Source organism: Hylobates moloch, unplaced genomic scaffold, assembly GCF_009828535.3.
Source record: "Hylobates moloch isolate HMO894 unplaced genomic scaffold, HMol_V3 SCAFFOLD_20, whole genome shotgun sequence".
NCBI lineage: Eukaryota > Metazoa > Chordata > Mammalia > Primates > Hylobatidae > Hylobates > Hylobates moloch.
In genome coordinates, this window is record NW_026652295.1 from 38056351 (window position 1) to 38082704 (window position 26354).

A 26354-nucleotide genomic window follows, 5' to 3' on the forward strand; every position below is an offset into this window, starting at 1 on the left:
CAAGAAATATGAGACTATGTGAAAAGAGCAAATCTACATTTGATTGGTGTACCAGAAAAGTGACGGGGAGAATGGAACCAAGTTAGAAAACACTCTTCAGGATATTATCCAGGAGAACTTCCCCAACCTAGAAAGGCAGGCCAACATTCAAATTCAGGAAATACAGAGAACACCACAAAGATACTCCTCGAGAAGAGCAACCCCAAGACACATAATTGTCAGATTCACCAAGGTTGAAATGAAGGAAAAAATGTTAAGGACAGCCAGAGAGAAAGGTCGGGTTACTCACAGAGGGAAGCCCATCAGACTAACAGCAGATCTCTCAGCAGAAACCCTACAAGCCAGGAGAGAGTGGGGGCCAATATTCAATATTCTTTTTTTTTTTTTTTTCCTGAGATGGAGTCTCGCACTGTCACCCAGGCTGGAGTGCAGCGGCGTGATCTTGGCTCACTGCAAGCTCTGCCTCCCAGGTTCAAGCCATTCTCCTGTCTGAGCCTCCCGAGTAGCTGGGTCTACAGGCACCTGCCACCATGCCCAGCTCGTTTTTTTGTATTTTTAGTAGAGATGGGGTTTCACCGTGTTAGCCAGGATGGTCTTGATCTGACCTCGTGATCTGCCTGCCTTGGCCTCCCAAAGTGCTGGGATTACAGGTGTGAGCCACTGCACCTGGCTCGACATTCTTAAAGAAAAGAATTTTCAACCCAGAATTTCATATCCAGCCAAACTAAGCTTCATAAGTAAAGGAGAAATAAAATCCTTTACAGACAAGCAAATGCTGAGAGATTTTGCCACCACCAGGCCTTCCTTACAAGAGCTCCTGAAGGAAGCACTAAACATGGAGAGGAACAACTGGTACCAGCCGCTGCAAAAACATGCCAAATTTAAAGATCATCGACACTATGAAGAAACTGCATCAATTAACGGGCAAAATAACCAGCTAGTATCATAATGACAGGATCAAATTCACACATAATAATATTAACCTTAAATATAAATGGGCTAAATGCCCCAATTGAAAGACACAGACTGGCAGATTGGATAAAGAGTCAAGACCCATTGGTGTGCTGTATTCAGGAGACCCTTCTCATGCGCAAAGACACACAGAGGCTCAAAATAAAGCGATGGAGGAAGATCTACCAAGCAAATGGAAAGCAAAAAAAAAGCAAGGGTTGCAATCCTGGTCTCTAATAAAACAGACTTTAAACCAACAAAGATCAAAAGAGACAAAGAAGGCCATTACACAATGGTAAAGGGATCAATTCAACAAGAAGAGCTAACTATCCTAAATATATATGCACCCAATACAGGAGCACCCAGATTCATAAAGCAAGTTCTTAGAGACCTACAAAGAGACTTAGACTCCTACACAATAATAATGGGAGACTTTAACACCCCACTGTCAATATTAGACAGATCAGTGAGATAGAAAATTAACAAGGATATCCGGGACTTGAACTCAGCTCTGGACCAAGCTGATATCCAGAATCTACAAAGAACTTAAAGAAATTTACAAGAAAAAAACAAACAACCCCATCAAAAAGTGGGCAAAGGATATGAACAGACACTTCTCCAAGGAAGCCATTTTTGCAGCCAATGGACATATGAAAAAATGCTCATCATTACTGGTCATCAGAGAAATGCAAATCAAAACCACAATAAGATACCATCTCATGCCAGTTAGAATGGTGACCATTAAAAAGTCAAGAAACAACAGGTGCTGGAGAGGATGTGGAGAAACAGGAAAGCTTTAACACTGTTGGTGGGAGTGTAAATTAGTTCAACCATTGTGGAAGACAGTGTGGCGATTCCTCAAGGATCTGAAACTAGAAATACCATTTGACCCAGCAATCCCATTACTGGGTATATACCCAAAGGATTATAAATCATGCTACTATAAAGACACATGCACATGTATATTTATTGTGGCACTATTCATAATAGCAAAGGTTTGGAACCAACCCAAATGTCCATCAATGATAGACTGGATTAAGCAAACGTGGCACATATACACCATGGAATACTATGCAGCCACAAAACAGGATGAGTTCGTGTCCTTTGAAGGAACATGGATGAAGCTGGAAACCATCATTCTCAGCAAAATGTCACAAGGACAGAAAACCAAACACTGCATGTTCTCACTCATAAGTGGGAGTTGAACAATGAAAACACATGGACACAGGGATGGGAACATCCCACACCCGGGCCTGTTGGGGGGTGGGGGACTGGGGGAGGGATAGCATTAGGAGAAATACCTAATGTAAATCACAAGTTGATGGGTGCACCACACCAACACGGCACATGTATACCTATGTAACACACCTGCACGTTGTGCACATGTACGCTAGAACTTAAAGTATGATAAAAAATAAAAAAAATTTTGATAACCAATGGACTACAGGGAATGGTTCCAGAGGCTGCCGGTATAAAGAACCAGAAATAAAAGAACCTTTGCTCTGCCAAGAGACTGTAGGGTAGTGGTGATGTTTTGAAACAATATATTTTTAAACTGTATTATTTTCTTTTGTCCTGTGATTCTTCTTTGTTATCTAATATAAGAATTTGTGCATGTTTTAATTGCTGTCCTTTGGACATCTTCTGGAGATGCTGGTGGCCCCTAAAGATGGGAGGTATTTCCAGGTTTTCTGAAAGTTGTCAGTTAACTCTCTTCTCCAGTCCTGTGGGATCTGGAGTCTCCAAGGCCTCCCACCTGCAGCCCATACCTGTCTTGACCATGGTAGGCTGCACATCATAGCCTTGGCTGCTGAGGTCTGAGGCTAGTCTTGTCCTCCCAAGTCAGGGTTCTTAAATTCCCAGCAGTGAGCATAGGCTTGTGTGTCTCTCTGTCACAGTCTTTCCATTACTCCCTCTATGCTGGCACAGGTTATGTGTGCGAGTTTTCCCCCAGTTTCTTTGCTAATTACTTTCATTTCCCATCAGAATACAGGCCCACCCTAAGCTTCAGTCACCTTGGCTGTGACCCTGACATTTATCCCGGCTCCTGCAGATCCTTTCAACCAGAGGCCTGGATTCTCTTTCTTGCACCTCTAGCCACAGACTATGGTCTTACTGCAAATCGACTGTTTATGAAGATCTATAGGAATTCGAATGCTCCCTTTCTGACTTTGAGTTTTGCTTGCCTTCTGGAAAGAAATCCACTAAAACTTGGTACCACGAGCCAGGCACATCTATATGCGTGTTACCCCTGCCTCCAGTTAGCTCCTCAATAACCCAAAGAGGAAAGTACCATCTTCAGTTTTTACGTGAATAAGGGAAGTGGGGCTCAGAGATGTTAAGTAATTTGCCCAAAATCACACAGCTATTGAGGGCATACAGATGATTCTAACCCAGGTCTTCATGACTACAAACTTCATGTTTGTTGTTCTGTTCATAATACCTGGCCTTCTGCTAGTGTTCCCATCTGTGTTTGCCATGACATTTGAGATCCTACAGCAAATGGTCTGACTGCTCTTCTGGGCGAGCCAGCCTGCAGCTAGGTTAGTTTCTCCTAGCACCTGTGGTATCTGCATCAGCTTCCTCCTTTTCCTCCTCCCTAGTGGACCCCCACATGCCTAAGCCTGCTGAAGTCATGCAAGTAGCAGGTACTGGCAGGCTGATTACTTCTACGTGCTCAGTCCCCACTCACCACAATCCACAATATGTCGAGACATTGTTACCTTGAAGCAAAGGAAGTTTAAGCATCAGGGCCTGTTACTTTCACGGGTCCCTGAGAGGGTCTTAGCAGTATGGGCACATGGTAATGAGGGGTAATCACAATCAGTCAAAACCTCTGGATCTTCCCACTCAGACTTCCCTCTCCATCACGTTTCCATCTAGTCTCGAAGTGTGGAGTGCTGAGTCACCATGGGCATCTTTAGGATCTGGCTAAGGGGAGCATTTAATCTGGGCTTGGGGTGATATATTTGTGTAGTTCTTAGTTGCTTCTGTTCATGCTTAAGTCACTGCTAGTGGTACAATTTCCACCCACTGTGCCTTCTCCCCTAGCATTGCAACATGCGATGTCTAGAGGTCTGTTATGATATGAACACATCCTATGGCACCCAGTACTCTAAGATTCTGGTACTGGAATAGTAACAAGGTTTGAACGTGTGGGTTTCTAAAAAACTTTGGCCAACCACACTAGAAAATCTGAGTAATCTTTCCATCCTCTCTATGGAAAATAATATTACAAAAAAAGTTTTTATATAAAGTGGTGATCAAAGATTGGGCAACAAAAAGTTTTGAGACAAAGTGTTATAGAGGTGTATCAAGCAGTTAATTAATTAAATTTTTTTCTGGATTTGGTTGTTGGCTTTTTACAATTTGTAATTTGCTGTGATTGATTTCTTTTTTCATTATTTTCATTATTTACATAAGCACCCCAATTTCATGTCTACTTTTGAATTCATAATTGTATATTATTTTTCTTAAAAGGGGATCCCCAAATTGCAGTCCCCACAGGATCAGATCTTCCCCTGACAGTGGCATTTATAAAATGTCTAGATCTAGGCATGTGACTTGTGAAAAGTTGAAGATTTTAAGAGCAGCTTTATTGTTATTGGTGTTTTTCTCTTTCCTTTGGGAAGTTAAATGGCTCAAATAAAGAACAATCTCTGTCCTTTACCTCTCTGGTACCAGCTATAATCTAGCAGTGCCCATCCAGCGTCCATCAGCATTTAAGCAGAAAGGAGGACATGTGAGATTGAAATGGTCAGAAAAACCTCTTTAACGTAGGGCACAGAATTGGAAAATAATGCAAATGAGTCCTCTCAATGCCTATTAGTTACATACGTACATGTACATAAAATGTGTAAGATTTAATTTTTGCATTCTGGGGAATAACCTTGCAATACAAAGACATAAAATTACTCAAACTTTAGTATGCCCACTAATATTTTCTTTGCTGACAAACATATACAGAAGCTGTATATAACAGTCATATAGGGAAAAAAGATGTAATACGTCTTTAATTATCTCATTTATAAAACTACTTGGATGAAATTTCCAAAAGTAGTCGTTCAAACTCAAGGCTTTTTTTTTTTTCCCTGGGGATGATTTTCTCTACTATTTGGTTTAAATGTTTTCAGGTTAAATGAATGGATGGACAAATGGAAAATAATATAACATTTGTTTGTGGATCAAAATTTGATTAATGATAGAAAGACCAGCATTGTTTTCACTGATGATTAAAGTGAACGAACCAAAGGAAAGCTTAAGTAATATGTTTTTACACTAAATTGTGATGAAGTAGACCTATAATAAAATTAATGCTCTGAAACCTCAACTGGAAAAAGAAAATTATGAAACCTACTAATTTTTCAAAACTATATGAAAAATCTTTTATATATAATGCACATTAAATTCATGTGGATCAGAATGAGGTAAGGAAAACATTTCAATTATGAGGACTGGATTTCATCCCATTCTTGAGGATCTTCTTGTAAGCCTCATTCTGTTTGTTCAGACAGAAAGGCTTTTTCACATTTTTATCAAACCCCAATGTCTAGAAACAGGAATGTAGGCTTTCACAGTTCAGGAGGATTTAAAAAGAGAACTAGATAACAAACATCATGAATAGGAACCATATCAGAAAATGGGAAATAGGAGTTGACACCAAAACGGACCTTCCCCTGGCGTTTGATCTGCACCCACGTGAACTTGGCCCACTCTGTGCCCTCTCCTTGGGCGCAACCATCTTTGCGTGCTGTTGTGGTCCAGACGTATTCCTCCCGGCTTACTGTCACCCCTTCACAAGTGGCCTGCCCACAACTCTTTTCCATTTCTGCTCTCCTTGTCACCGCTCCTATTTTGATTCTTATCATTAAACCTTTCATGCATTATCCTAATAGAAAAAGCCATCTCAAACACTTCTCTTACATAGTACGTCTGGTGTGACAACCCGGAATACGACTAACATGTCATCACAAAGCCACATAGGAGATGTGGTTTCTCCACCCCTCCCACTGTGAGAGGGAAGGAAAAGCTGCCAGGGGTCCCTTTCCCCTGCTGGCCGACTCTGGAGAAACACTCAGCAGAACAGAGGAAGGCTAGGTCAAATTCCAAGACAGTAATTTCAGCAGTATGAGAATATCTAAATCGACTGTGAGATACCATACTTATGCATTATTAAAATCACTGAGATGGATCTATATGTATGAAAATGGATAAACCTCCAAGACACATTGAGTGGAGGAAAAAAAGTAATTTCAGAATAATAGTACCTAGTCTGAAAATCCAAAATCCACAGTGCTCCAAAATTTGAAATGTGTTGAGCACCCACATGATGATCAAAGGAAATTCTCACTGGAGCACTGTGGATTTTGGATTTTTAAAGTAGGGATACTCAACCAGTATGTATAATGCAAATATTCCCAAAATCTGAAACACTTCTGGTTTCAAGCATTTTGGGTAAGAGATATGCAACCTGTGTCTACTACAATGTGTCATGTGGACACAGGGCTCTGGTACAGAGCAGGCACTTACGTATTTACTGAATCTTGAATAAATGAATTTATGAAAAAATATCCAGATACATTCACATAAAATAATGTTATATGTTTCAATGGATATATATATATATATAAAGAGAAAAACTATACATTATATATGTTAAATAGATATATATTTATATAGTAAATACATGTTAAAAATATATAATCATTATATCTTATATATGTAAAATATTGTGTTATACTGTATATATTATAAAATATCTAATATATTATTTATATTATATAAATACAAATAAAATATAGTTATACTTTTTATATATTTTAAAAGTAATGTATATATTATTTAAGTGTAAGTAAATAAAGGAAATGATCTCATACCCACAGTTATTACTGGGAAAGTGGGAGAAGCCTGGGAGACGGGGGTGAGTTGTCAAAGAAAATTTAGTGTTACTTGTAATGTTTTAATTTTTTAAAAAGGAAAACATGTGCAAGTATTACTTGTGAAATTAAAAATTAAAACTTCTATGGCATCATTCTTGCTAAGCTTTACGGATGTGTTGCCACATGCAACACAGAAAAATCTTAGAAAATTCTTATGGTGGCTGTACATGGCAAATCATGGGTCGGCCTTAATGATACAATGCCTAGATTACCAGAAAGCCAGCTAACTAGGGTTGGTTCCCCTCACCCCTTTCCTGCTCTTTCTTGACCTCTAAAATCGCAGGAGTTAACTCTCAGTTAAACGACAGTTGTATCTGACTTGGAGGGGCCCTGGGAGCAGAGGAATGTGAGTAGCAACATTTCAGAATAGCAAATTTCATTCCTCTTCCTCCCACACTGTGGCCCTATCCTTCTTCCACTGGCTGATGCTCCTGCTCTCCAGGCCTCTAGGAAACAGGCATCCGTACTGTACTGAAGTTCCCTACCCAAGGGTGTCATTTATCACAGCTAAGAAAGGAGGTGACCAAATGAAACACACTAAAGTAGAATGATGGCTATGCCCAGCTTAACCTTTTTAAGGTTATCTCCTTTACCCAAACGACACTATAACTTAGGCAATTTCAAGCTGAGGGAAAAAGAAGGATATCTTGGGCAGAGCACCCCCAGCTCCCACCAGAAGCTTTCACTATTAGGCATTAGGGAAAGATAGAAAGAAGAAAGTGTTAAGGAGACACTGAACATTGGTTGTAGTTGAGTCAAATGACTATCTTGCATTTGAACCTTTGGCAGGTTCAAACTGTTGACAGTGGATAACAAAAATTGAAGGGAATCCCTCTCCTTGGACATATGAACCACCACTTACAGCACTGTCATCTCCTGCCTCCCTCCACTTAGTGAAAAATGGGACCCTAAGCAGTGTCAATCTTCCATAAAACAAAACTATTCCACAAAAATGGTTAATTGAATACCGAAGCAATGAGTCTGGGGATAATGAGGTCCTGTGGGTTCTATTTGCTAACGGCAGGAATTGATTATTTCACACTGCACATGTAATTGAAGTGGAGAGGAGTAATGAGCAGTGAAGTTATAAAATGAATATGATAATCGATTAGGTTTTTACTTCTGCTTAAAATAATTTAGAAGAGCCCATCTACTGTATATTGAAACTAACATAATCAGTTTAACAGAACTTGATGCATTCAGAGAGAACAAAAGACTGCCAAATCCTGCCTATCTCCTTGTATGACATTATCAAACAGTATCTTGAGCCTTGGTGGGAAAAATCACAAAAAAACCACATTAGGCAGAACATCACTTTTCCATTATGTCATACATACCAAATGCTTTCTGGTCCTGCCTATGTTTACAGAACAAAGTGGGTCAAAGGAATTTACTGAGATCATAAAGGGGCAAGATAAATGCTGGAGCTCAGCACCCCAGTAGCTGCTAGACTTGATGGAATTAAAAATGGAAAATTAACCTATGACTCAGGAAATCAACCTTTTAGATAGTTCTGGAACACTAAGTGTGGCAGGACATTCATTTAGTATAGTACAGACTAAGAACAGCACTGTGAGATTTACTAGATGTACTAGAAAAGCATGGTAAGATGAAAGAGCTAGTACGTGCACATGTGTGCCTTGTGTGTGTATGTGTGTGCTGTGTGGACTATGTGAGCTCTATGGTGTGTGTACATGAAAGTATGTACACACACATATGTTTGCACAGCTGTGACTGAAGCAATTTAGAGTTACTTTGTGTTGTTATATCTGAGTTAAGTGATGAGAACTGCAGGCTAATGGTTAAAAAATGTTCAACAGCTCTTTTTCATGTCATATCAGTGGATAGTAAAATCTGCGGTGACATTTTACTGAGAGTTTTACTTTAATATGAGGAACGTGATTGAGCAACATAGGACTTGAAATATGAAGTACTATACTACAGTCTTCTAAAACGAATATGTCTGGTGTTAATATGACATGAAGATCAACTCCCCCCACATCCCACCCCCCTCCAAACAAAACAAAACAAAACAAAACAAAAACAAAAACAAGCCAGCCGGGCGCGGCGGCTCATGCCTGTAATTCCAGCCCTTTGGGAGGCCAAGGGAGGGATCACCTGAGGTCAGGCGTTCGAGACCAGCCTGGCCAACAGGGTGAAACCCCTTCTCTAATAAAAATACAAAAATAAGCCGGGTGTGGTGGTGGACATCTGTAGTGCCAGCTACTCCGGAGGCTGAGGCAACAGAATCGCTTGAACCCGGGGGGCAGAGGTTGCAGTGACCCAAGATCACGCCACTGCACTCCAGCCTGGGCAACAGAGTGAAACTCCATCTCAAACAAACAAATAAACAAACAAACAAAAAAATAAATAAGCCCTGCAGAGGTCATGCATGCTAATGAATCCGTATAGGCTTCCGTATTCCTCTTGTAGAGCAGTTTCTCGGAGACTAGTTATGAATCCCTTCACCACGGCAACATCACAAAAGGGCCAGGAGAAGGGTTAAAGGTAAAAGACAGGATTCCAAGTTCAATTTGAATTTCAGATAATCAATGAATAGTTTTTTGGTACAAGTGTGTCTCAAATATTGCATAAGACCCACTTATAGGAAAAAATAAAATTATTTTTTATCTGAAATTCAGATTGAACTATCCTCTATTTTTGTTTAATAAAGCTGGTAGCTCCAACCAAAGCACGTAGCCTATCTATCAGTGTCAGAACAGTGCCCAACACAACACACAATTCTCTGAGGCCCAAGATGTTTGGAGAAGGGATGGTTGTGGAGTCTCCAAGAACCTCTGCTCACTAAAATGAAGTACAATAACCGAAAGATAAGAACTCACCAGATTCACCGATGTACAGCTTCAGCCAGTGTTGCAAAACTAGAAATTAGGGAATCAGAAAGTAAGGAACCAAATCAGCCTGAAATGCAGTTAGTGCGGGTGCGGTGCTATGTCTGAGCAAAGCTTTCCAGCTGAGGGAGGTTAAAAGGCAGTGTAACAGGTGACAGAGGGCTTTTCAAGCAACGACTGAGGTTCCAATCAAAAGACAAACTTCACATGTGCACAGTGGAGAACGGCTTCTTGCTTCCAAGGTGCCTTTTCGGTCACACTCATTTCCCCTCACACACATATACTGATTATAATAAATATTGATAACATAATCATGAACACGAAAACCAGCTAAACCTAATTGTCATAGGAGCAGAGTGGTAAATTCTGGTTTGGGTTGTCAGAGCAATTGATAGATGTTTTATAAAGATCATGTTTTTTGCTACAAACAAAGGCAGAGTTCATCTATCGTGTTTCCAAAATACATTCCCTACTGAATGCACTGACAGAAACCGTTTTCGTCTTTGTTGGTATAAATCCCAGAAAATCAAATTTGAAAAATGAAGTGCTGATTGGAATTCTCGAACTCCAGGGTGAAGGCAGATGCTCTTACTCAGGGTAATTATTGTCTCTCATCACAGGATGAAGTCTGATTACATTATGGTCAGAGGGAAGTAACAGTTAACATTGTCAGATAGGAGGTTTCAGCATTCTCAGCTCTGTTTGACCCATATCAAACAGACCAGAAAAAGAATCTCCTTGATCTAATTCTATTGCTCTTGCTTTAGTGCCTGTATGTCACCTCTAGAGTGGGCTCTGAGGAGGCCTCTGAATAGTGAAGACATATTTAGGAACTTAGAATTTAGGAGATACAACACCAATTTTATAAACATCCAACTTAGGAATGACCCATATCTATGAAGCCACAAAACTGTTGATACTGTTTCAGGAACAGCCTCCAAGTCAGTGCCCCCATCCCTAGGAGAGCTGCTGCAGCTTCCGGAGCCAAATTGGGTTGTCAAGAGATGAGTATGTGAGGACCATACCAACTGCCCCCCTAAAAATGTAGGGAAAAGTCTACTGGAGAAAGATAATTTCCAACACTTCCCAAGCCTTTCTGGGCAGTACCTTGGTTCCAACTTCCACAGGATGCTGTGATTTCAACGAGAGTGGAATATTCCAGAAGCCAGCTGATCTCCTCCACCCCCATTCTACCACATCATCCAGGAAGAGTTCATTTCAAAGGGAATTCTCAGAAGCATATCATTAAAAACCCAATAAGAGACTAGATCTGCTGCACTTACCAGGCCTGTACCCTCAAGGATAATCAATCTTACCATGACTTTTATCCTGTCATCTTTGGCCACCCACAAAATGCAAGACCCTCCAGGCAACTGTCATCTCATATATTATTCTCTACTTCCTTGCCCCACCTCTGTCTCATCCCACCCATTCCTCCTTCCACTGCTGGCTTCCCTGAGAACCTGCCCCACTCTGCTCTCTGGAACCCTCATTCCATTGCAGTTTAACTCTCCCACATGCTCCACAGTTTCATGGAATTTTCCTTCAGCCTTTTCCCTTCACTGACATCTCACTTTCCCCTCAAGGACATTGCTTTCTCTGGAGCCCTATCAAGTGGAGGATGTTTACTCTCCCACAATGTAAATATCAGAAAGGCCAGAGACAGTGTTGGCCTTCTGGCTCCCAGATACCATTTCAGAATTAAAAACTATTCCTCCTTTGAGATTTGTAACATGTGGTCCCGCTACCCACTCTTTCCAGTGATGTAACTTAAGGGTGCCCTGTGCATATTGGATCAAAGAGTGAAAAAATCATCCAGTACCCCCAGCCGACCTGGGGTCCTGGTTCACAGTTTTCCTACCCACCTAATTTCCTCTCAATATCTTGAATGACTGCAGCACCCACAAAGGAACTCCATTTAACAACTCTAGCCTCAAAATTCCTTAATCTCCAATGATCTGTGTGACCATTTCTGTCTCTACTTCTTCACCTCCTACTCGTCCATCTGTTACAGTGAGCTTTCTGCCTGCCCCTACACTCTCTGAGACTGCTTTGGCAAAGGTCACTGATCACTTTCCACCCAGATCCAACAGATTCCTTGAAGTTCTCATCTTACTTGATCACTCTGCAATGTCCAGTACTGTGAACCACATCCATCTCCTTCAAACTCAACCTCTGGCTTGGCTTCTGAGATCTTGCTCTCTTGCCCAGCTCTCTTTTGCCTTTCACAGTTCTCCTTTGCTGGATCTTCTGCCTCAGCCTACTCCGTCAATACTTGGGCTCCTTAATAAGCATCCCGCCTTTGGTCCTCGTTTCCTCTTTTCCTGGCTACCCTTCTCCTTATGAAATGAAACTATAACTGAGACAATTTCAAGCCTTGGATCCCCTTATCTGCTCTCATGGCGACAACAGTCAATTATACATTCATTTCTCTAATTAAGCCTTTGCTTTGAGCACGCTAAAGCTATACATTCACTTGCGTAGACATTCCTATCTCATGCTCATTCTTAACATATGCATCATTTAACCAATCAACCCTCCCTCCAAACCGACTTTTCTTGGAAAATGGCACTATATCCACTCAGAAACCTGAGTGTAATCCTAGGTTATTCATCTTACCTCCATTCTAATTGGCTCTCTTTGCTATGTATCTCAAATGCTTGTCTCATTTTTTCAGTCCCTACCGTGGCTGGCTTGGTCGAGGTCCTTATAATTATGTAGCTTGACTGCTGTTACAACGTCCTATCTACCTTCCCTCCAGTATCCAATTTACTCTGCACATTGCTATCAGTGCTCTTTCTCTAACAGAAATACGGCCATGCTACTTTTCTGTTAAAAAGCCAGAACAGCTCCCTACTGCCAAGAAAATAAAGTTCTAAATTCAAAAGCATGGCTTTTAAGCGTCTCATGAACTGGTCTCTCTTTAGCTTTGTTTCTTGCTAAACACCATCCTATCCACACAAACCCCGCAATCCAGCCCAACCAAATGCTTCTGCAACGTCACAGACCCTCTGTGTGTCCCACACCTCCGCATGCTTGCTTGAGAAGTTCCCTGGGCCTCGGTGCTCTCTTCTTTACCTCCCTCCTCTATTTATTCTGCCATATATATGATTACTCTTTGAAGATGTCGTTCAACTACCACCTCTTCCAGACGGGTTTTTCTAAACCTATTTGGGAATAGTCGGCATCCATTTTCCATGTCCCAGGGCACCCTGTACATCTGTGCACCATCGGTGCTGTCTGAGATTGTGAGCCACTCGACACAGGTACTGGGTCTCATTTACCTTCTAAACTCCAACACCTTGTACAGTGTCTGGTACCTAGCTTAAATTCAATGAATTTTTATTAAATGAATGAATAGGAGCCACTGCTCCTTTAGTTAAGGATAGTTCTTTATGCTTCCCAGTGCTCCTGTAGTAGAATGTCTTATGTTCTCCACCTCATTTAGAATAGCACAGTACTTCATGTGTTTCACAGAGTAAATACATGATTGGCGAAAGAATAATGTTTTATTTCCAAAGTTTGGGCAAGGCTGTGTGGGTGTCTGTGTGTGTGTGTGTGTGTTTGTGTGTGTGTCTGTGTGTGTGAAAGAGAGAGAGAGAGAGAGAGATAGAAACAGAGAGAGAGTGAGAAAGAGAGGGACCTTCTGTTCCCTGACAGGGCTTGTGCTCTTGGCATCCAAAGTAGAAATGCAGCATATATTTTGTCATGAAAACAATGTTAAAAATAGTGATTAGATTACATAATTCCTATACTTATTCAACTTTATGGGCCATATTACTATGGAGTTACACTGTGGGCTTTAAAGTTACATAATTCAGCTAAATTAGGGACTACGCTGGTATCTTGGAAATCCTGGAAAACTTACTGGCTGTGCTAGATACTGTGATGCGCCATCCAGACACCCCTTGAAGAATAAAGGACGTATTCCTCCAGCTGCGGGGAGCATGTTAGAGGAAAGTCCTCGCTGTCAAGCCTATCTGGGGATTTTTTCAGCTGGAAAAAAACTGCCTCATTTAAAGCCATGCTCCTTACAGGGGCAGGACTATATCCAGTGACTGACCATCGTGAGGGTAGAAAGGCCCTGTCCCCTTGCCATAACTTAGGACAACTCTGAAAGGCCCGCCCAGCTCCAGAGCCCCTTGTTAGGTCAACTGAGGCTGCTGTCAGCTGGCAAAGTTGCAATACAGCTCATCTTCTCCGTCCTCTAAGTCCTGCTCCTGTCCTCTCACTTCCACACATGTTGGCCCCAGGGGCACGCCCTAATAAGCATCCAGCTCAGACTTTGCTCCCCGGGGAATCCAACCTATTAATATACGGGGAAATGCAATCTGAGCTCAAAATAATCCACTGGCAAAGTAATTTGGGGATGCCATGTTCAATAAAATGAAAATTATCTGTGTTCTGACTCAGGCTTAGTATTTATAATCTTTTATCCTAGAGCCAAAAGATCGGGTTCCCATGCCCAGAACCATAGTTAACTTTTCTGTTGCCTACAAGTAAATCACTCTGGGCAATGTGTCTTCTATGATCGTTTGGTTAGGGTTCTCTACCAGGCCTGAGATGAGTGCCCTCTCCCCAGAAATTCCTTCTTTTTTTTTTAGACAAGGTCTTACTTTGTCACCCAGGCTGGAGTACAGTGGCACGATCTCGGCTCACTGCAACCTCTGCCTCCAGGGCTCAAGTGATCCTCCCACCTCAGCCTCCCAAGTGGCTGGGACTATAGGCATGCACCACCATGCATTGGCCTCCAAAAGTGCTAGGGTTAAAGGCAAAAGCTACTGTACCTGGGCCCCAGAAGCGTCTGAATGGAGGTTTGAAGGTATCCCTCCTATTTGAAGAATTCATTTTCTTGAGTAGGCAATACTCATCCTAGTTTATAGACATAACTGAATATAAATAGAGCCTTTTAGGCTGGGTGCAGTGGCTCATGCCTGTACTCCCAGCGCTTTGGGAGGCTGAGGCGGATGGATCACCTGAGGCCAGGAGTTCGAGACCAGCCTGGCCAACATGGCAAAACCCCGTCTCTACTAAAAATACAAAAATTAGCTGGGCATGGTGGTGGGTACCTGTAATCCCAGCTACTCAGGAGGCTGAGGCAGGAGAATCCCTTGAACCCGGGAGGCGGAAGTTGCAGTGAGCTGAGATGGCACCATTGCACTCCAGCCTGGGCAACAGAGTGAGACTCCATCTCAAAAAATAAATAAATAAATAAAGCCTTTTCCCCCAACCTCAGGGCAAACTGAGAAAAATGGGCATATGATTCCCCCTACAACTAGACGGAAAAATGGAAATGTTGATTGGGATTCTACCTGTTTTCTCTTGGTGACTCTAGAACAACACTCATTTGTATTGTTGAAAATAAACTAACAAGCAAATACCACAATACAAGTAACTCTTTTTCCCTTTCAGATTCATTCCACTTAGTTATCTCTTCCTTTACCCTCTACTCTTCACTGTCCTTGGCAGACCTCCCTTCTAGTCATTTCCCTGCTATCACTGGCTACTTGGATACCAGAGTCATGGGCTTCCTCTCTATGTCCATCCCAGGTGTCACCTTGGGCAATTTTAATATCCATAGGGAATAGGTATGCATTTTACCAAGCTTACTTTCTGTCTCTTTGATACCACTAGTTTGAATCCTCTACAAACTTAGAATCTGTGTTTTTTGTTCTGATCATATCCTTTTCTCCAAAGAGTCTGGAATTGATGACTGAATGGAATACTGTTTTGCAGAAACCCTCAACAATCCAGGCCCTTTTCTTGTGCATTTATTACACTGAAAGACAGCTGCATCAACCTGTTTATCTCTCCCACCAGATTAAAAACTCCTGAGGTGCTCAAAGATGGCGACTTCAAGTTGAAGGCCTTAATGGGATCACAAAGACTACTAGATAAAACAAATATTCACACCAGAAAGCAGAGATCCGTGCACTCACTCACTCTCCTGTGTGCATTCTCTCTCTCTCTCTCTCTCTCCCCCACAACTCCTTCTTTGTCAGGTATAATTTATTTGTTTCATCCAATCTATATACCCTTCAAATGGGAAGGATACAAAGATGCATTTCTCTGATGTAGCACCTGGAATAAACCTTGATAACTGTTTGGTCAGTACTGTGCTCTGCAGAAGTACGATTGACCACAGAGGTATAGAGAAGTCAATGGTCCATTTACTGATTGTTTCTTTAATTGCATTCATGAGGAAATGCAAAGATGAAAGTGTGGTCAGTTCCGAAAGAGAGGATGAGATGGATCATGGGAGATTTCAAAAGCAGAGGGAGGCATTTGTGCCTAAGGCCTGCAACAAAGCAAGCTGGAAAGAACCTTAGAAACAATGTGATTTTTATTCTGTTTCTCTGGTTGCTTCATGAGTGAGTTTTGCCTCTATCAACTTCTCCTTGAGCTTTTCTTTTAAACCTGTTAGAGGACTGGATATATTGAGCCTTTACAAACAGTAGTTTGTAAGTAGTTTGTAAAGGCTTAATATACTCTTCGAGCAACAGTAAAACTCAAGGAACTGACTCAAGGTTTGAAGCAGCAGCCTAGGGAAGCACCAGCTCCACTGTTCTCCTTCTTGTGTCTATAGCTGCATAATTAGCATCTAAGTGCCAGGAGCACTGAGAAAGCTGGGAAGAGAGAGAAGCAGAGCCTTCCTTTATTCCATGAAGACCTGCGGTGGGCTCCCTCCCCTCTATCTCCCTATGTTCCTCTCCTCTTCTTTGTTTCCAATTACTCCCAGCCTGGTCTATTACATTTCCTAAACTATTTACTTCCTCTCCAGGCACCTCATCTCCAATATACTCCAAAGAGTTCTCTTAAAAATACCTCCCCAGAGCACAACTATCACCATAGCCCCTTCTGCTTTGGTGGTTCTCTTACAAGCAAATGAAAAAAAAAAAAATCCCCTGGCTTGGCATTCAAAGATTTCTGTAACATGACTCCACTTATTCAATAAAGAAAAGTAAGAAATTAAAACAATATGAAAGCATACAAAGTTAAAAGAAGTTCTCATCTATTCCTTTACTCCCTCTCCCTAAGGCAACCATTCTAGCAATTTCCCACTTATTTTTCTAGCCTTATTTCTTCTGATTTCCTGCACACTTCCAAAGCTCTGGCTACACAAATATCCCTGCCAACTCTACACGGGTTTCCTTGTGTCCCTGCTCCCAAGACTTTGCTCATATTATTCTTTTTTTAACTTGTATTTTTAGTAGTAAATGGACAAATTATCATTGTATATATTTATGAGGTACAAAGTGATATCATGATTTATGAATTCAAGTGGAATAATTAAATAACACTAATTAACATATCCATCACTTCAAATACTTATCATTTCTTTGTGGTCAGAACATCTGAAATTTACTCTGTCAGCAATTTTGAAATGTACATTATTTATTATATTCATTATGCAGTACAATATACGTCAAAGTAAAAGACAACATTTCTCCCATCTAGTTGAGGCTTTGTACCCTTTGACCATCATCTCCCCATCCCCTCCTCCCAGCTTTTGGTAACCACCATTCTACTGTCTGCTTCTTTGAGTTGGATTGTTTTAGATTCCATGTATAAGTGAGAACATGTGGTATTGTCTCTCTGTGCCTGGCTTATTTCAATTAGTATAATGTTCACCAATTCCATCCATGTTGTCACAAATGGCAAAAAGTCTTTCCTTTTAGAAGTTGAATAGTATTGCATTGTGTATATGTACCACATTTTCTTTATCCATTCATCTGTTGATGGACATTTAGGTTAACTCCATCACTTGGCCACTGTAAATAATGGCGAAGTGAACATGGGAATGCAGACACGTCTTTGACATTTTGATTTCAAATCTTTGGATACATATTGATTTCAAATCCAGAAGTGGCATTACTGGATCATATAGTAATTCTATTTCTAGTTTTTCTAGGAACCTCCATATAGTTTTCCATAATGGCTGTATTAATTTACATTCCCACCAACAGTGTACAAGGGTTCCCTTTTCTCCACATCCTCCCCAACACTTGTCATCTCTTGTCTTTTTGGTAATAGCTATCCTGACAGGTGTGAGGTGGTATCTTATTGCAGTTTTAAATTTGCATTTCATTAATGATTGGTGATATCGAACATTTTTTCATGTATCTGTTCATAGACTGGAAGAATTAATATTGTTAAAATGTCCATGTTACTGAAGTGATCTATAGATTCAATGTATTCCCTATCAGAATTCCAAAATCATTTTTCATTGCAACAGAAAAAATAAATTCTAAATTTCATATGGAACCACAAAAACCCCTGAATATCCAAAGCTATCATGAGTAAAAAGAACAAACAGTGTGGTCCTAGCATACAAATAGACTCATCGACCAATGGAACAGAATAGAGAGCTCAGAAATGAACCACACGTGTAGACTCAACTGATTTTTGACAAAGATACCAAGAATACACAATGAGAAAAAGAGAATCTTCAATAAGTGGTGTTGGGACAACTATTTATATGCAGAAGAACAAAACTGGATGCTTATCTCACACCATATGCAGAAATCAACTCAAAATGGACTGAAGGTTAAACTTATCTGAAACTGAAAAATTACTAGAAGAAAAGACAGGGGGAAAAAAACACATTATACTGATCTCAGCAATAATTTTTTAGATTTGACCCCCAAAGTGTAGGCAACAAGGGCAGAATTAGACAAATGGGGTTACATCAAAATAAAAAGCTTCTGCATAACAAAGTAAACAACAGAGAGCAGAGGCAACCTATGAATTGGGAGAAAATATCGTAAGCCATACAGCTGATCAGGGATTAATATCTGAAATAGATAAGATATTTATAAGAAACTCAAATAACTCTACAGAAAGAAAACCAATAATTCAATTTAAAAATGGGTGACCTGGCCGGGCACAGTGGCTCATGCCTGTAATCCCACCACTTTGGGAGGCCGAGGTGGGCAGATCACAAGGTCAAGAGATCGAGACTATTCTGGTTAACACGGTGAAACCCCGTCTCTACTAAACAATACAAAAAATTAGCGGGGCGTGGTGGCAGGCGCCTGTAGTCCCAGCTACTCGGGAGGCTGAGGCAGGAGAATGGCATGAACCCAGGAGGCGGAGCTTGCAGTGAGCCGAGATCATGCCACTGCACTCCAGCCTGAGTGAAAGAGCGAAGACTCCGTCAAAAAAAAAAAAAAAAGAAAGAAAAAGGGTGACCTGATAGCCATTCCTCTTAAGAAGACATACAAATGTTCACATTATTCTTTAAGACTGAGATGTTCTTTCTTCCATCTTTGAATGTCCAAATTCTGCCCATCCTTTGAGATATAACTTTCATGTCACCTGCTCCGTAATGCTTTTCTCAATCTACTTATTAAATCCTCTCCTTCTCCTTTGAATTCACAGAGTATTTCTTCCAATTCCTGCTTAGAGCACTTGTTATTTCAGTCTCTGCTCTTTGGGTACAAAGCCAGCCTCCACTGTTTAAATGTAAGCTCCCCAAACCAGAGACCCATTCTCCGTTCACCTTGGCATTTCCTACAACATGTACCCTGGGCCTTTCTATATACACAGCAGGGACTCAACAAATTCTCATGGAGTAGGAGATAAGGGTCTGGAGCCTCCAGGCTACAGCTTTGGCTTTCATTTCACCTTTTAAAATGCCAATGGCATCATCTGTGATGAGTGGGTTCTGTTGGTATCTCAAAGAGTTAAAGGAGGTGGTGAGTCATCAGGGCTCTCAGAACACTGACTGGTTCCAGGTGACTATTTAGAATAGGCAGTCAGAAAACTAAAACAGAAAGAAATTTTTTTAAAACTTCAACCTTAAAATGCCTCCTATTTTAAAGTGAACAATACAACTCTTTCCAAACTATGGAGCGGAACGATCCCTCTCATTATTTCAATGAAACCAAAACAGACATTTAAAGTCTAAAACAACAACAAAAAGCCCCAAAGCCCCTAACCTTCCTTGGCCATGTCAGGCTGCCTGCGCAATGACTCTGCAGGGCTCTCTAGGGAACCATGAATTCGGTTTCATTTTCTAATTTGAAGGGAGTTATTTTCAGCATAACGTGGTAAAGTGGAGGTGAATGGGAGGTGGGAGAGGGTTGTCAAAGGGGAGACAGTTTCAGAGATAGTCAGATTTACTTACTTTCTGCATTAGAAGCAGCCCTGGGGACAGTTAATAGAAACCGTTAACACTGACATAAAGGCAGAAATACTTTCAAAACAACATACTTATTAATTTTTTTGCATTTGGTTTAGTTTATACAAGCTTCTTGTATATAAAATAATGGAATAATAAAAGCCTGATCAGCTCCTAGAATCTTAAATATTGTAATGAACTATCCCATTACCTGTTGCTTTGCTGCCTTGATTCATCCACAACAATTTTCATCCTATTTGTAGTTTTGCCAAAAAAAAAAAAACACACACACACATCAATCCCCAATCAATCCCTCCCCCAAATGGTGAGATCATTATCATTCCATTTGTGAGCCTACCTCTGTTTAAAGTTATTGGTAGAACTATATCCAATGACAGTGAAAACAACTCAAAAACCCTTTCAAATAGAAGTCTCTTCTCCAAAACTTTAACCTCATTTGTATTTGGACTTTACAAAAAATTTCCATTCTTTTTTCAGTGATTTTCTATTCAAGTAAACTTTATTTTCATTCTCCAAACAAAACTCTAGTCTGTCTCAATAGCAATATCAAGGGAGGAAAAGAGTTACTGAAAGTCCTAACTATAATTATAAGGAAGGAGAGTGATTACAAGATGCTGTGGGGAAGAAGAATTATGAGAAGGGAGATGGTGTGGGCAACAAGACATAGAAATAGAAAAGGCCTGGCACACAACAAGGGGCTGGGCAGTGATATCTGAGGCCATTTCTGCATGGGTACAATAGTGTCAGCCTGTGGAAAAGGCCAGTAAACAGAGCTCCCCCTCTATCATAAGCCATGAGGTTCTAACATGAGTACCGATTTTATTTCAGCAGAGATGCCAATCCCATGCTCTCTATAGCCAACAATGTCAATTGGGGAAATTGTGGGGCCAGGGAAGGCACTCACTGTTTCTTGTCTCCATGAAAAGCCTCACCAGCCACCCAGACACCTGGGGGCCAATCCTCACCCTTACCCCAACATCCAATCCGCCACAGATCCCTGTCCACTCGACCTCATAAATGCTTCTGATGCCCCTGCCTCTCTCTCATCAACCCTGTCCTTTGGCCTGGACTGCTGCCATGGCCTCCTAACTTGTCATGCAGTCTTGGTGTCCTCTGTCAACCCCTTCTTCCCATGTCAATCAACCTGTCGTCCCAGCCTTTCACTCCCCAGATCCCAGCCACACCTGGCCTTTGTACTTCCTGAAATGCTCCTTTCCACCTCAAAGGCCTGGAAAGCTATTCATGCCATTGACTCTCTCTGCTTGCAATATTCCTTCTGGCCACATTTCTACCTCTACCCCCACTTTTGGGGTTTTCCTGGTCTTAACTGGAGATTGGCTTCCTGGTATGTGCTTTCTCAGTAATACAGACGTGTACTTCTGTAATTGATTGTTCAGTGGCTCTCTTCCCTGTCAATCTGTACATACTCTGAGGTCAGAGGCTGTATTTGTCCATGTATGTTTTATTCTGTAATATGGAATAAAACAAGAACTTATAGGATAAAGATTAAATGAGTTAATCCAGGCAGAGAACTTAGAATAGTACCTGATGAATATAAGGACTGTGTAAGCTGTGGCCATAGTAATACTAATTAGCATTATGCCTAGAACAAAGGATGTGCTCTATAAATACTTGTCGAATGAAAGAGGAATGAGTAAATGAATGAATAAATTAATGAATTCAGCAATCCAGATGGTCCCCTTTTCCCAACCAGCAAAGATGTATAGAAAACTATCACAGGGAGGAATTATTGATCTTCATTGTCTACTGCCATCACGATAAGTGGTAAAAACAGCATGTTTGGTTTCCTGGGATTTTGAGTTCATTCTACTGTGTTGCTGAAAAAATATTCAAAGCAAGGAGATATGGAATTAAGAGATAAAGAATTGTAATGTCACAAAATGTATTTCCATGCTTCTCAATCTTGTCTTAACTAAAATATGTGCTTCTTAATGAGCACCATACTGCTTAATTATTTCCAGGCTAAATCCTTCAGAAAACCATGCGTGTCAGGTAGTCCATTCCAACACATGTTTATACAAAAAATTTCAACTTATGTTGCCAAAAAGGGAAGGGCTTTACTCATTTGTTCTAGGACATTCCATAGGTCTGGTTCCTCAATGTCTTTAAGGGAAAGGCATCAGTCACCTGAGTGCACATCATGCTCTGCTGGCCTAACAGAAACATACACAAATGAACTTGGGCTCCCAGCACAGTCTGTAGTAGCAGGACTGACACACCTTTCAAAAGCTGGAAACAGGAAAGGTGCCTCTGAGTTGGCCCAACCCCACCAAATGCTATTATCTGACAAAGTTTTATTAATTTATTGCCATTTAAGGCTGTGGTATTATTATTATTATTATTATTTTTGAGACAGAGTCTCACTCTCTCACCCAGGCAGGAGTGTAGTGGCCTGATCTTGGCTCACTGCAATCTCCACCTCCCGGGTTCAAGTGATTCTCCTGCCTCAGCCTCCTGAGTATCTGGGATTACAGGCGTGCACCACCATGCCCAGCTAATTTTTGCACTTTTTAGTAGAGATAGGGTTTCACCATATTGGCCAGGCTGTTCTTGAACTCCTGACCTTGTGATCTGCCCGCCTTGGCCTCCCAAAATGCTGGGATTCCAGGCATGAGCCACCATGCCTGGCCTGGTAATATTTTTAAGTAGTTTTCCTGCAGATAGTTCATTTGGATTTAGAAATAAACACTGCATCATCATCATATCAGCAATATCTGATCTTATTTGTTCCCTTTCTCTAAAGTTAACTTTTTTACTGTTACCCTGAACCCATCTATTCTACCACTGAATTCTTCGAAAATTCATACTTGGTTCCTCTCAGTTCAGTCATCAGTTTGGGAAACTGGTATTTAATTTAATTGATAGTTATAAAAATAATTCTAACAAAGAAATTGTTTGAGCCTTCATCCTGATACATGTAAAACTAAAGGGTGCTACATTGAAATCCTTTCCAGACAATGAGAAATGTTGGAAATTTAGTCAACTGACCTGTTTTCTTGTGGAGCAAACTGGATCTTTTCCCCAAAATGCTGAAGTCCTGGGCCTGTGAGGGAGCTGAGGATAGTTGCATTCTTTGACCTTCTTCTGGGTTTCCCGGGGGGAAGGGTGGGCTCTGGGAGTGTCTGAATTCACATCTGTCCATGCCAGCCAAGTGGAGAGCCTCCTGAGCTTTTTTCTTTTCTTTTTTTAACATGTTGACCAGGATATCTGAAACTTGACTTAAGGATTTAATGACTGATGCTAGCTTATAGTAATCAAAACACAAATGTCCTAAGTGTCATTAATGTTCCTAACATTTGCTATTTATCATATGGTAGAGACTGAAGGAAGGCTTCAACTTCCTGAAGCTCCATATATAGTTATGGACAATTTAGGAGGCTTTCTTTCAATATAGCACCATTGTATGAAAAATTAAGAAACCCAAGGTCTTTAAAATGTTCTGAGTTTAAACCAGGTACGTCTTAACAATCTTATGAAAGTGCTTATAAAAAGTCAAATGAAGGCTGAATAGTAGTAGACAATAGGCTATGTATACATCTTCCCAGATAAAAGATGAATTTACTTACATAGCCTATGTATATGTATCAGCCCCCTGGTCGAGCATGCGCCTGCTCAGGAGGCAGCAGAAGAGCAGAGCGGGAGAATGGTGAAACCCACCCGGCTGGCAGATCAGCCATCTTCATCCTGGCGGCCGGTGCGGTGACAAAGGTGCAGCCAGAGCACCCCAAGCTCAACACATGCTTATGTAGAGTACATTCAGATGGGGGCTTTTTAAGCCACTAATGTTTGGTCTCAAATGGAACTGAAAAGAAGCGAATTATTAGCACAGACTTATCACTTTAAAATGCACCTTCTGTGGGCCATTGAGATATGCCAGGACCACCGATGATAAAGGATAAAACCACTCCCCTCTACCCTACTTCAGTGTTCATTCTGGGTTCAAGATGCCGAACTTTAAGAGATTTTTGTCCAATCTGCTAAACGGAAAGACTGTAATCCCTATTGAGAATCTCAGAGCTCTAACTGCATATGGTGTAAGATGAATTCAATGCCTTTGCATCGCTAGAGAAGGCTCATTAAAATGGGAGTCTAAATGTGGTATGTGTCCCAAAGGGTAAACTTTTCAGAGGAAGGGGATACAGACAGCACTGCTACTTAGAAAGGGGGAGAGGTACCCAGATGATATTTATTCTTGGACAAGCAGCATGGAAGTCATTTGACCTTCATCTTCCTCCTCAGCTTTAACTCCCACTTGGTGATTTCTGGAAGCATAATCAGGTTTGCTCTCTCTGATGTGGCTTCCATTCCTTGCCCCAAAACAACATGTACTTACCAAAAATGTTCACAGCTTCTTAGTGTCTAAGCATTAACATGACAGAGAAGAACAGGGCTCTGGCTGAACACGCTGCTCCTCTTTGTATGGAACTGATTACCAATGTCATCATACACTTCCACTGGTTCACACACTGTGATGGCAATACCCATTGACTCACGCATTCAGTGATATTTGTTGGAGCTTGTGCTATAGATGCCAGGCCCTGTTCTAGGCATCGGTATAGAGCAATGACAAGGCAGACTAGTTTTTTGCTCTCATGAAGCAGACGTCCTACTGGGGAAAGAGGTCTCACACATGCATGCATGCACACGCACACACACACAACCTCAGAATGCCAGATACCTAATCTGAAGAAGGTCAAGGATGACTGGGCAGCTGCTATACATTGGGTGCTACAAAAGGCCTAAGAGTGACCTTTAAGCTGAGATCTGAGCCATAAGAATAACCAGAGAGAGGAAGAACATCTATGCAGAGGAGATGGTGAAATCCCTAAAGAGAAACAGGCCCGGAAGTGGCTCCCAACGCTGCAGTCCTGTGATCTCACATCCTACAATGCACAGGACAGCTCCTGAGATGAAGAATTATCCAGCCACAAATGTTGATAGTGCCAAGGCTGAGGAACCTCGTGTTAGAAGAACAACAAGAAGGTAACCGTGACTGAAGCCTAGCACACGTGGGACGAGGCATGAGAAATGAGGTCCGTGGGGGAGGGGGTGGGGTAGGCAGGGCAAGATCCTCCAGGCCCTCGTAAACCAGAGCAAGGAGTTTGGTTTCATTCTTCGTATCATGGGAAGCCCCTTGAAGATTTTAATGAGAATAATGATGCGTTCTGACGTACATTTCATAAAGATCACAATACGAATCTATCTTCTGTGCTGCCTTCCTTCTTCTCACCTTTCCCCTGTCTTCTTATCCTCCCCATTCCCATTTACGGGAATGGCCTTTGTGGCAAGCACTTTGCTGGCTCATGAATCCCCCTGTCATATATTTTGTGAAGGGGTGTGTGAACTTTATTCAAGCTGAGGATGTCACCGACAGGACATCATTTTCACTCTCTTTCCAAGAAGATCTGATGTCGTTTGCAGTCATTTGGGTGCATTACTGTCTTTTGTTAAACTCAATTATAATCACTTTTTTTATTTCCTGGAAGCCATATCTTTCCCATTTGTTGTGTCACAGTCTCAGCCTTCTGGGTTCTACAAAGAAAGATATGAAAACATCCTCCAACCCAACTCTGAGTAACTGTGAGATTTCAGGAGGTTTTCTTGGTCGTTGGTCTTTGGTAAGCACAGCTTTGAGAGGATTAAATCTTAGCTGCTATTCTTCCTTCTTCTGAGGTTGCTCATTGTCTTCATAGTCGTAACTCCAATTACATCACACTCTGCAGTGCTCAAAGCACTTATGGGCTTTTCTCAGCAGGTCTTATGGTCCTGCTCCTGAAGAGTAGAAAGCAACATCGCCGAGTAGGTACAGAGCTAATAAATGAAGAGCTAGGATTTCCATCCAGGTATGAATTGAAGTGCAGTATTCTTTCCACTCTGACTCCCATACACCATCATTTTGAATAAGAGTCTCACATGGAGGGAGCCCTGTTTGAATTGCTGACAGTCAGTAAAGAATCTAGGGTAGCCCCACATGAACGGCGATGCCTGGATTCACCACGGTGAAGGAGGGGAGGTGATGGATATCTCTCTTTCACTCTCTTTTTAAAATAAACATATAGGAACAAGCTTGGACTGTTCTCTCTCTGTCATATCTCATTTCATCCCTCCTATATGCACAGACATTCATAAGCCTAGAAGGGGATTAAGAAGTTGGTAGGAGTATTTAAAGGAGAAGATCCTAGACTAGGATCAAGGCCAGGAAAAGAAACAGAGCTCAGACTGGGGCTGGGGCCAGGACTGAGGTCCAGGCCGAGACCATGCCTGGAGATGGATGGTGTAAGAGGAAGGAAAAGGAATGTGAGGGTGACAACACCGTGGGCAGCACTGACGGACGAAGGCTTGTGTGTGTGTGTGTGTTGGGGGGCGGGGGGGGGGCGGGATTCTCAGCTGAACCTACTGTTCCCTGGCCAGCTAAAACTCACTTGAATCTGACACACAGGGTCTGCT

General features: G+C 41.4%; 1 protein-coding gene across 2 annotated transcripts in view; it reads right to left on the reverse strand.

Moving 5' to 3' along the window:
• Positions 1 to 26354, reverse strand: part of KIF6 (kinesin family member 6) — a 373885-nt gene that overhangs the window by 167979 nt on the left and 179552 nt on the right. For both annotated transcript variants that reach the window (XM_058432302.1, XM_032141106.2), the window contains exon 13: positions 22896 to 23114. In XM_058432302.1, the coding sequence (XP_058288285.1) occupies positions 22896 to 23114 (219 nt within the window). The remainder of the gene's footprint in view (positions 1 to 22895; positions 23115 to 26354) is intronic.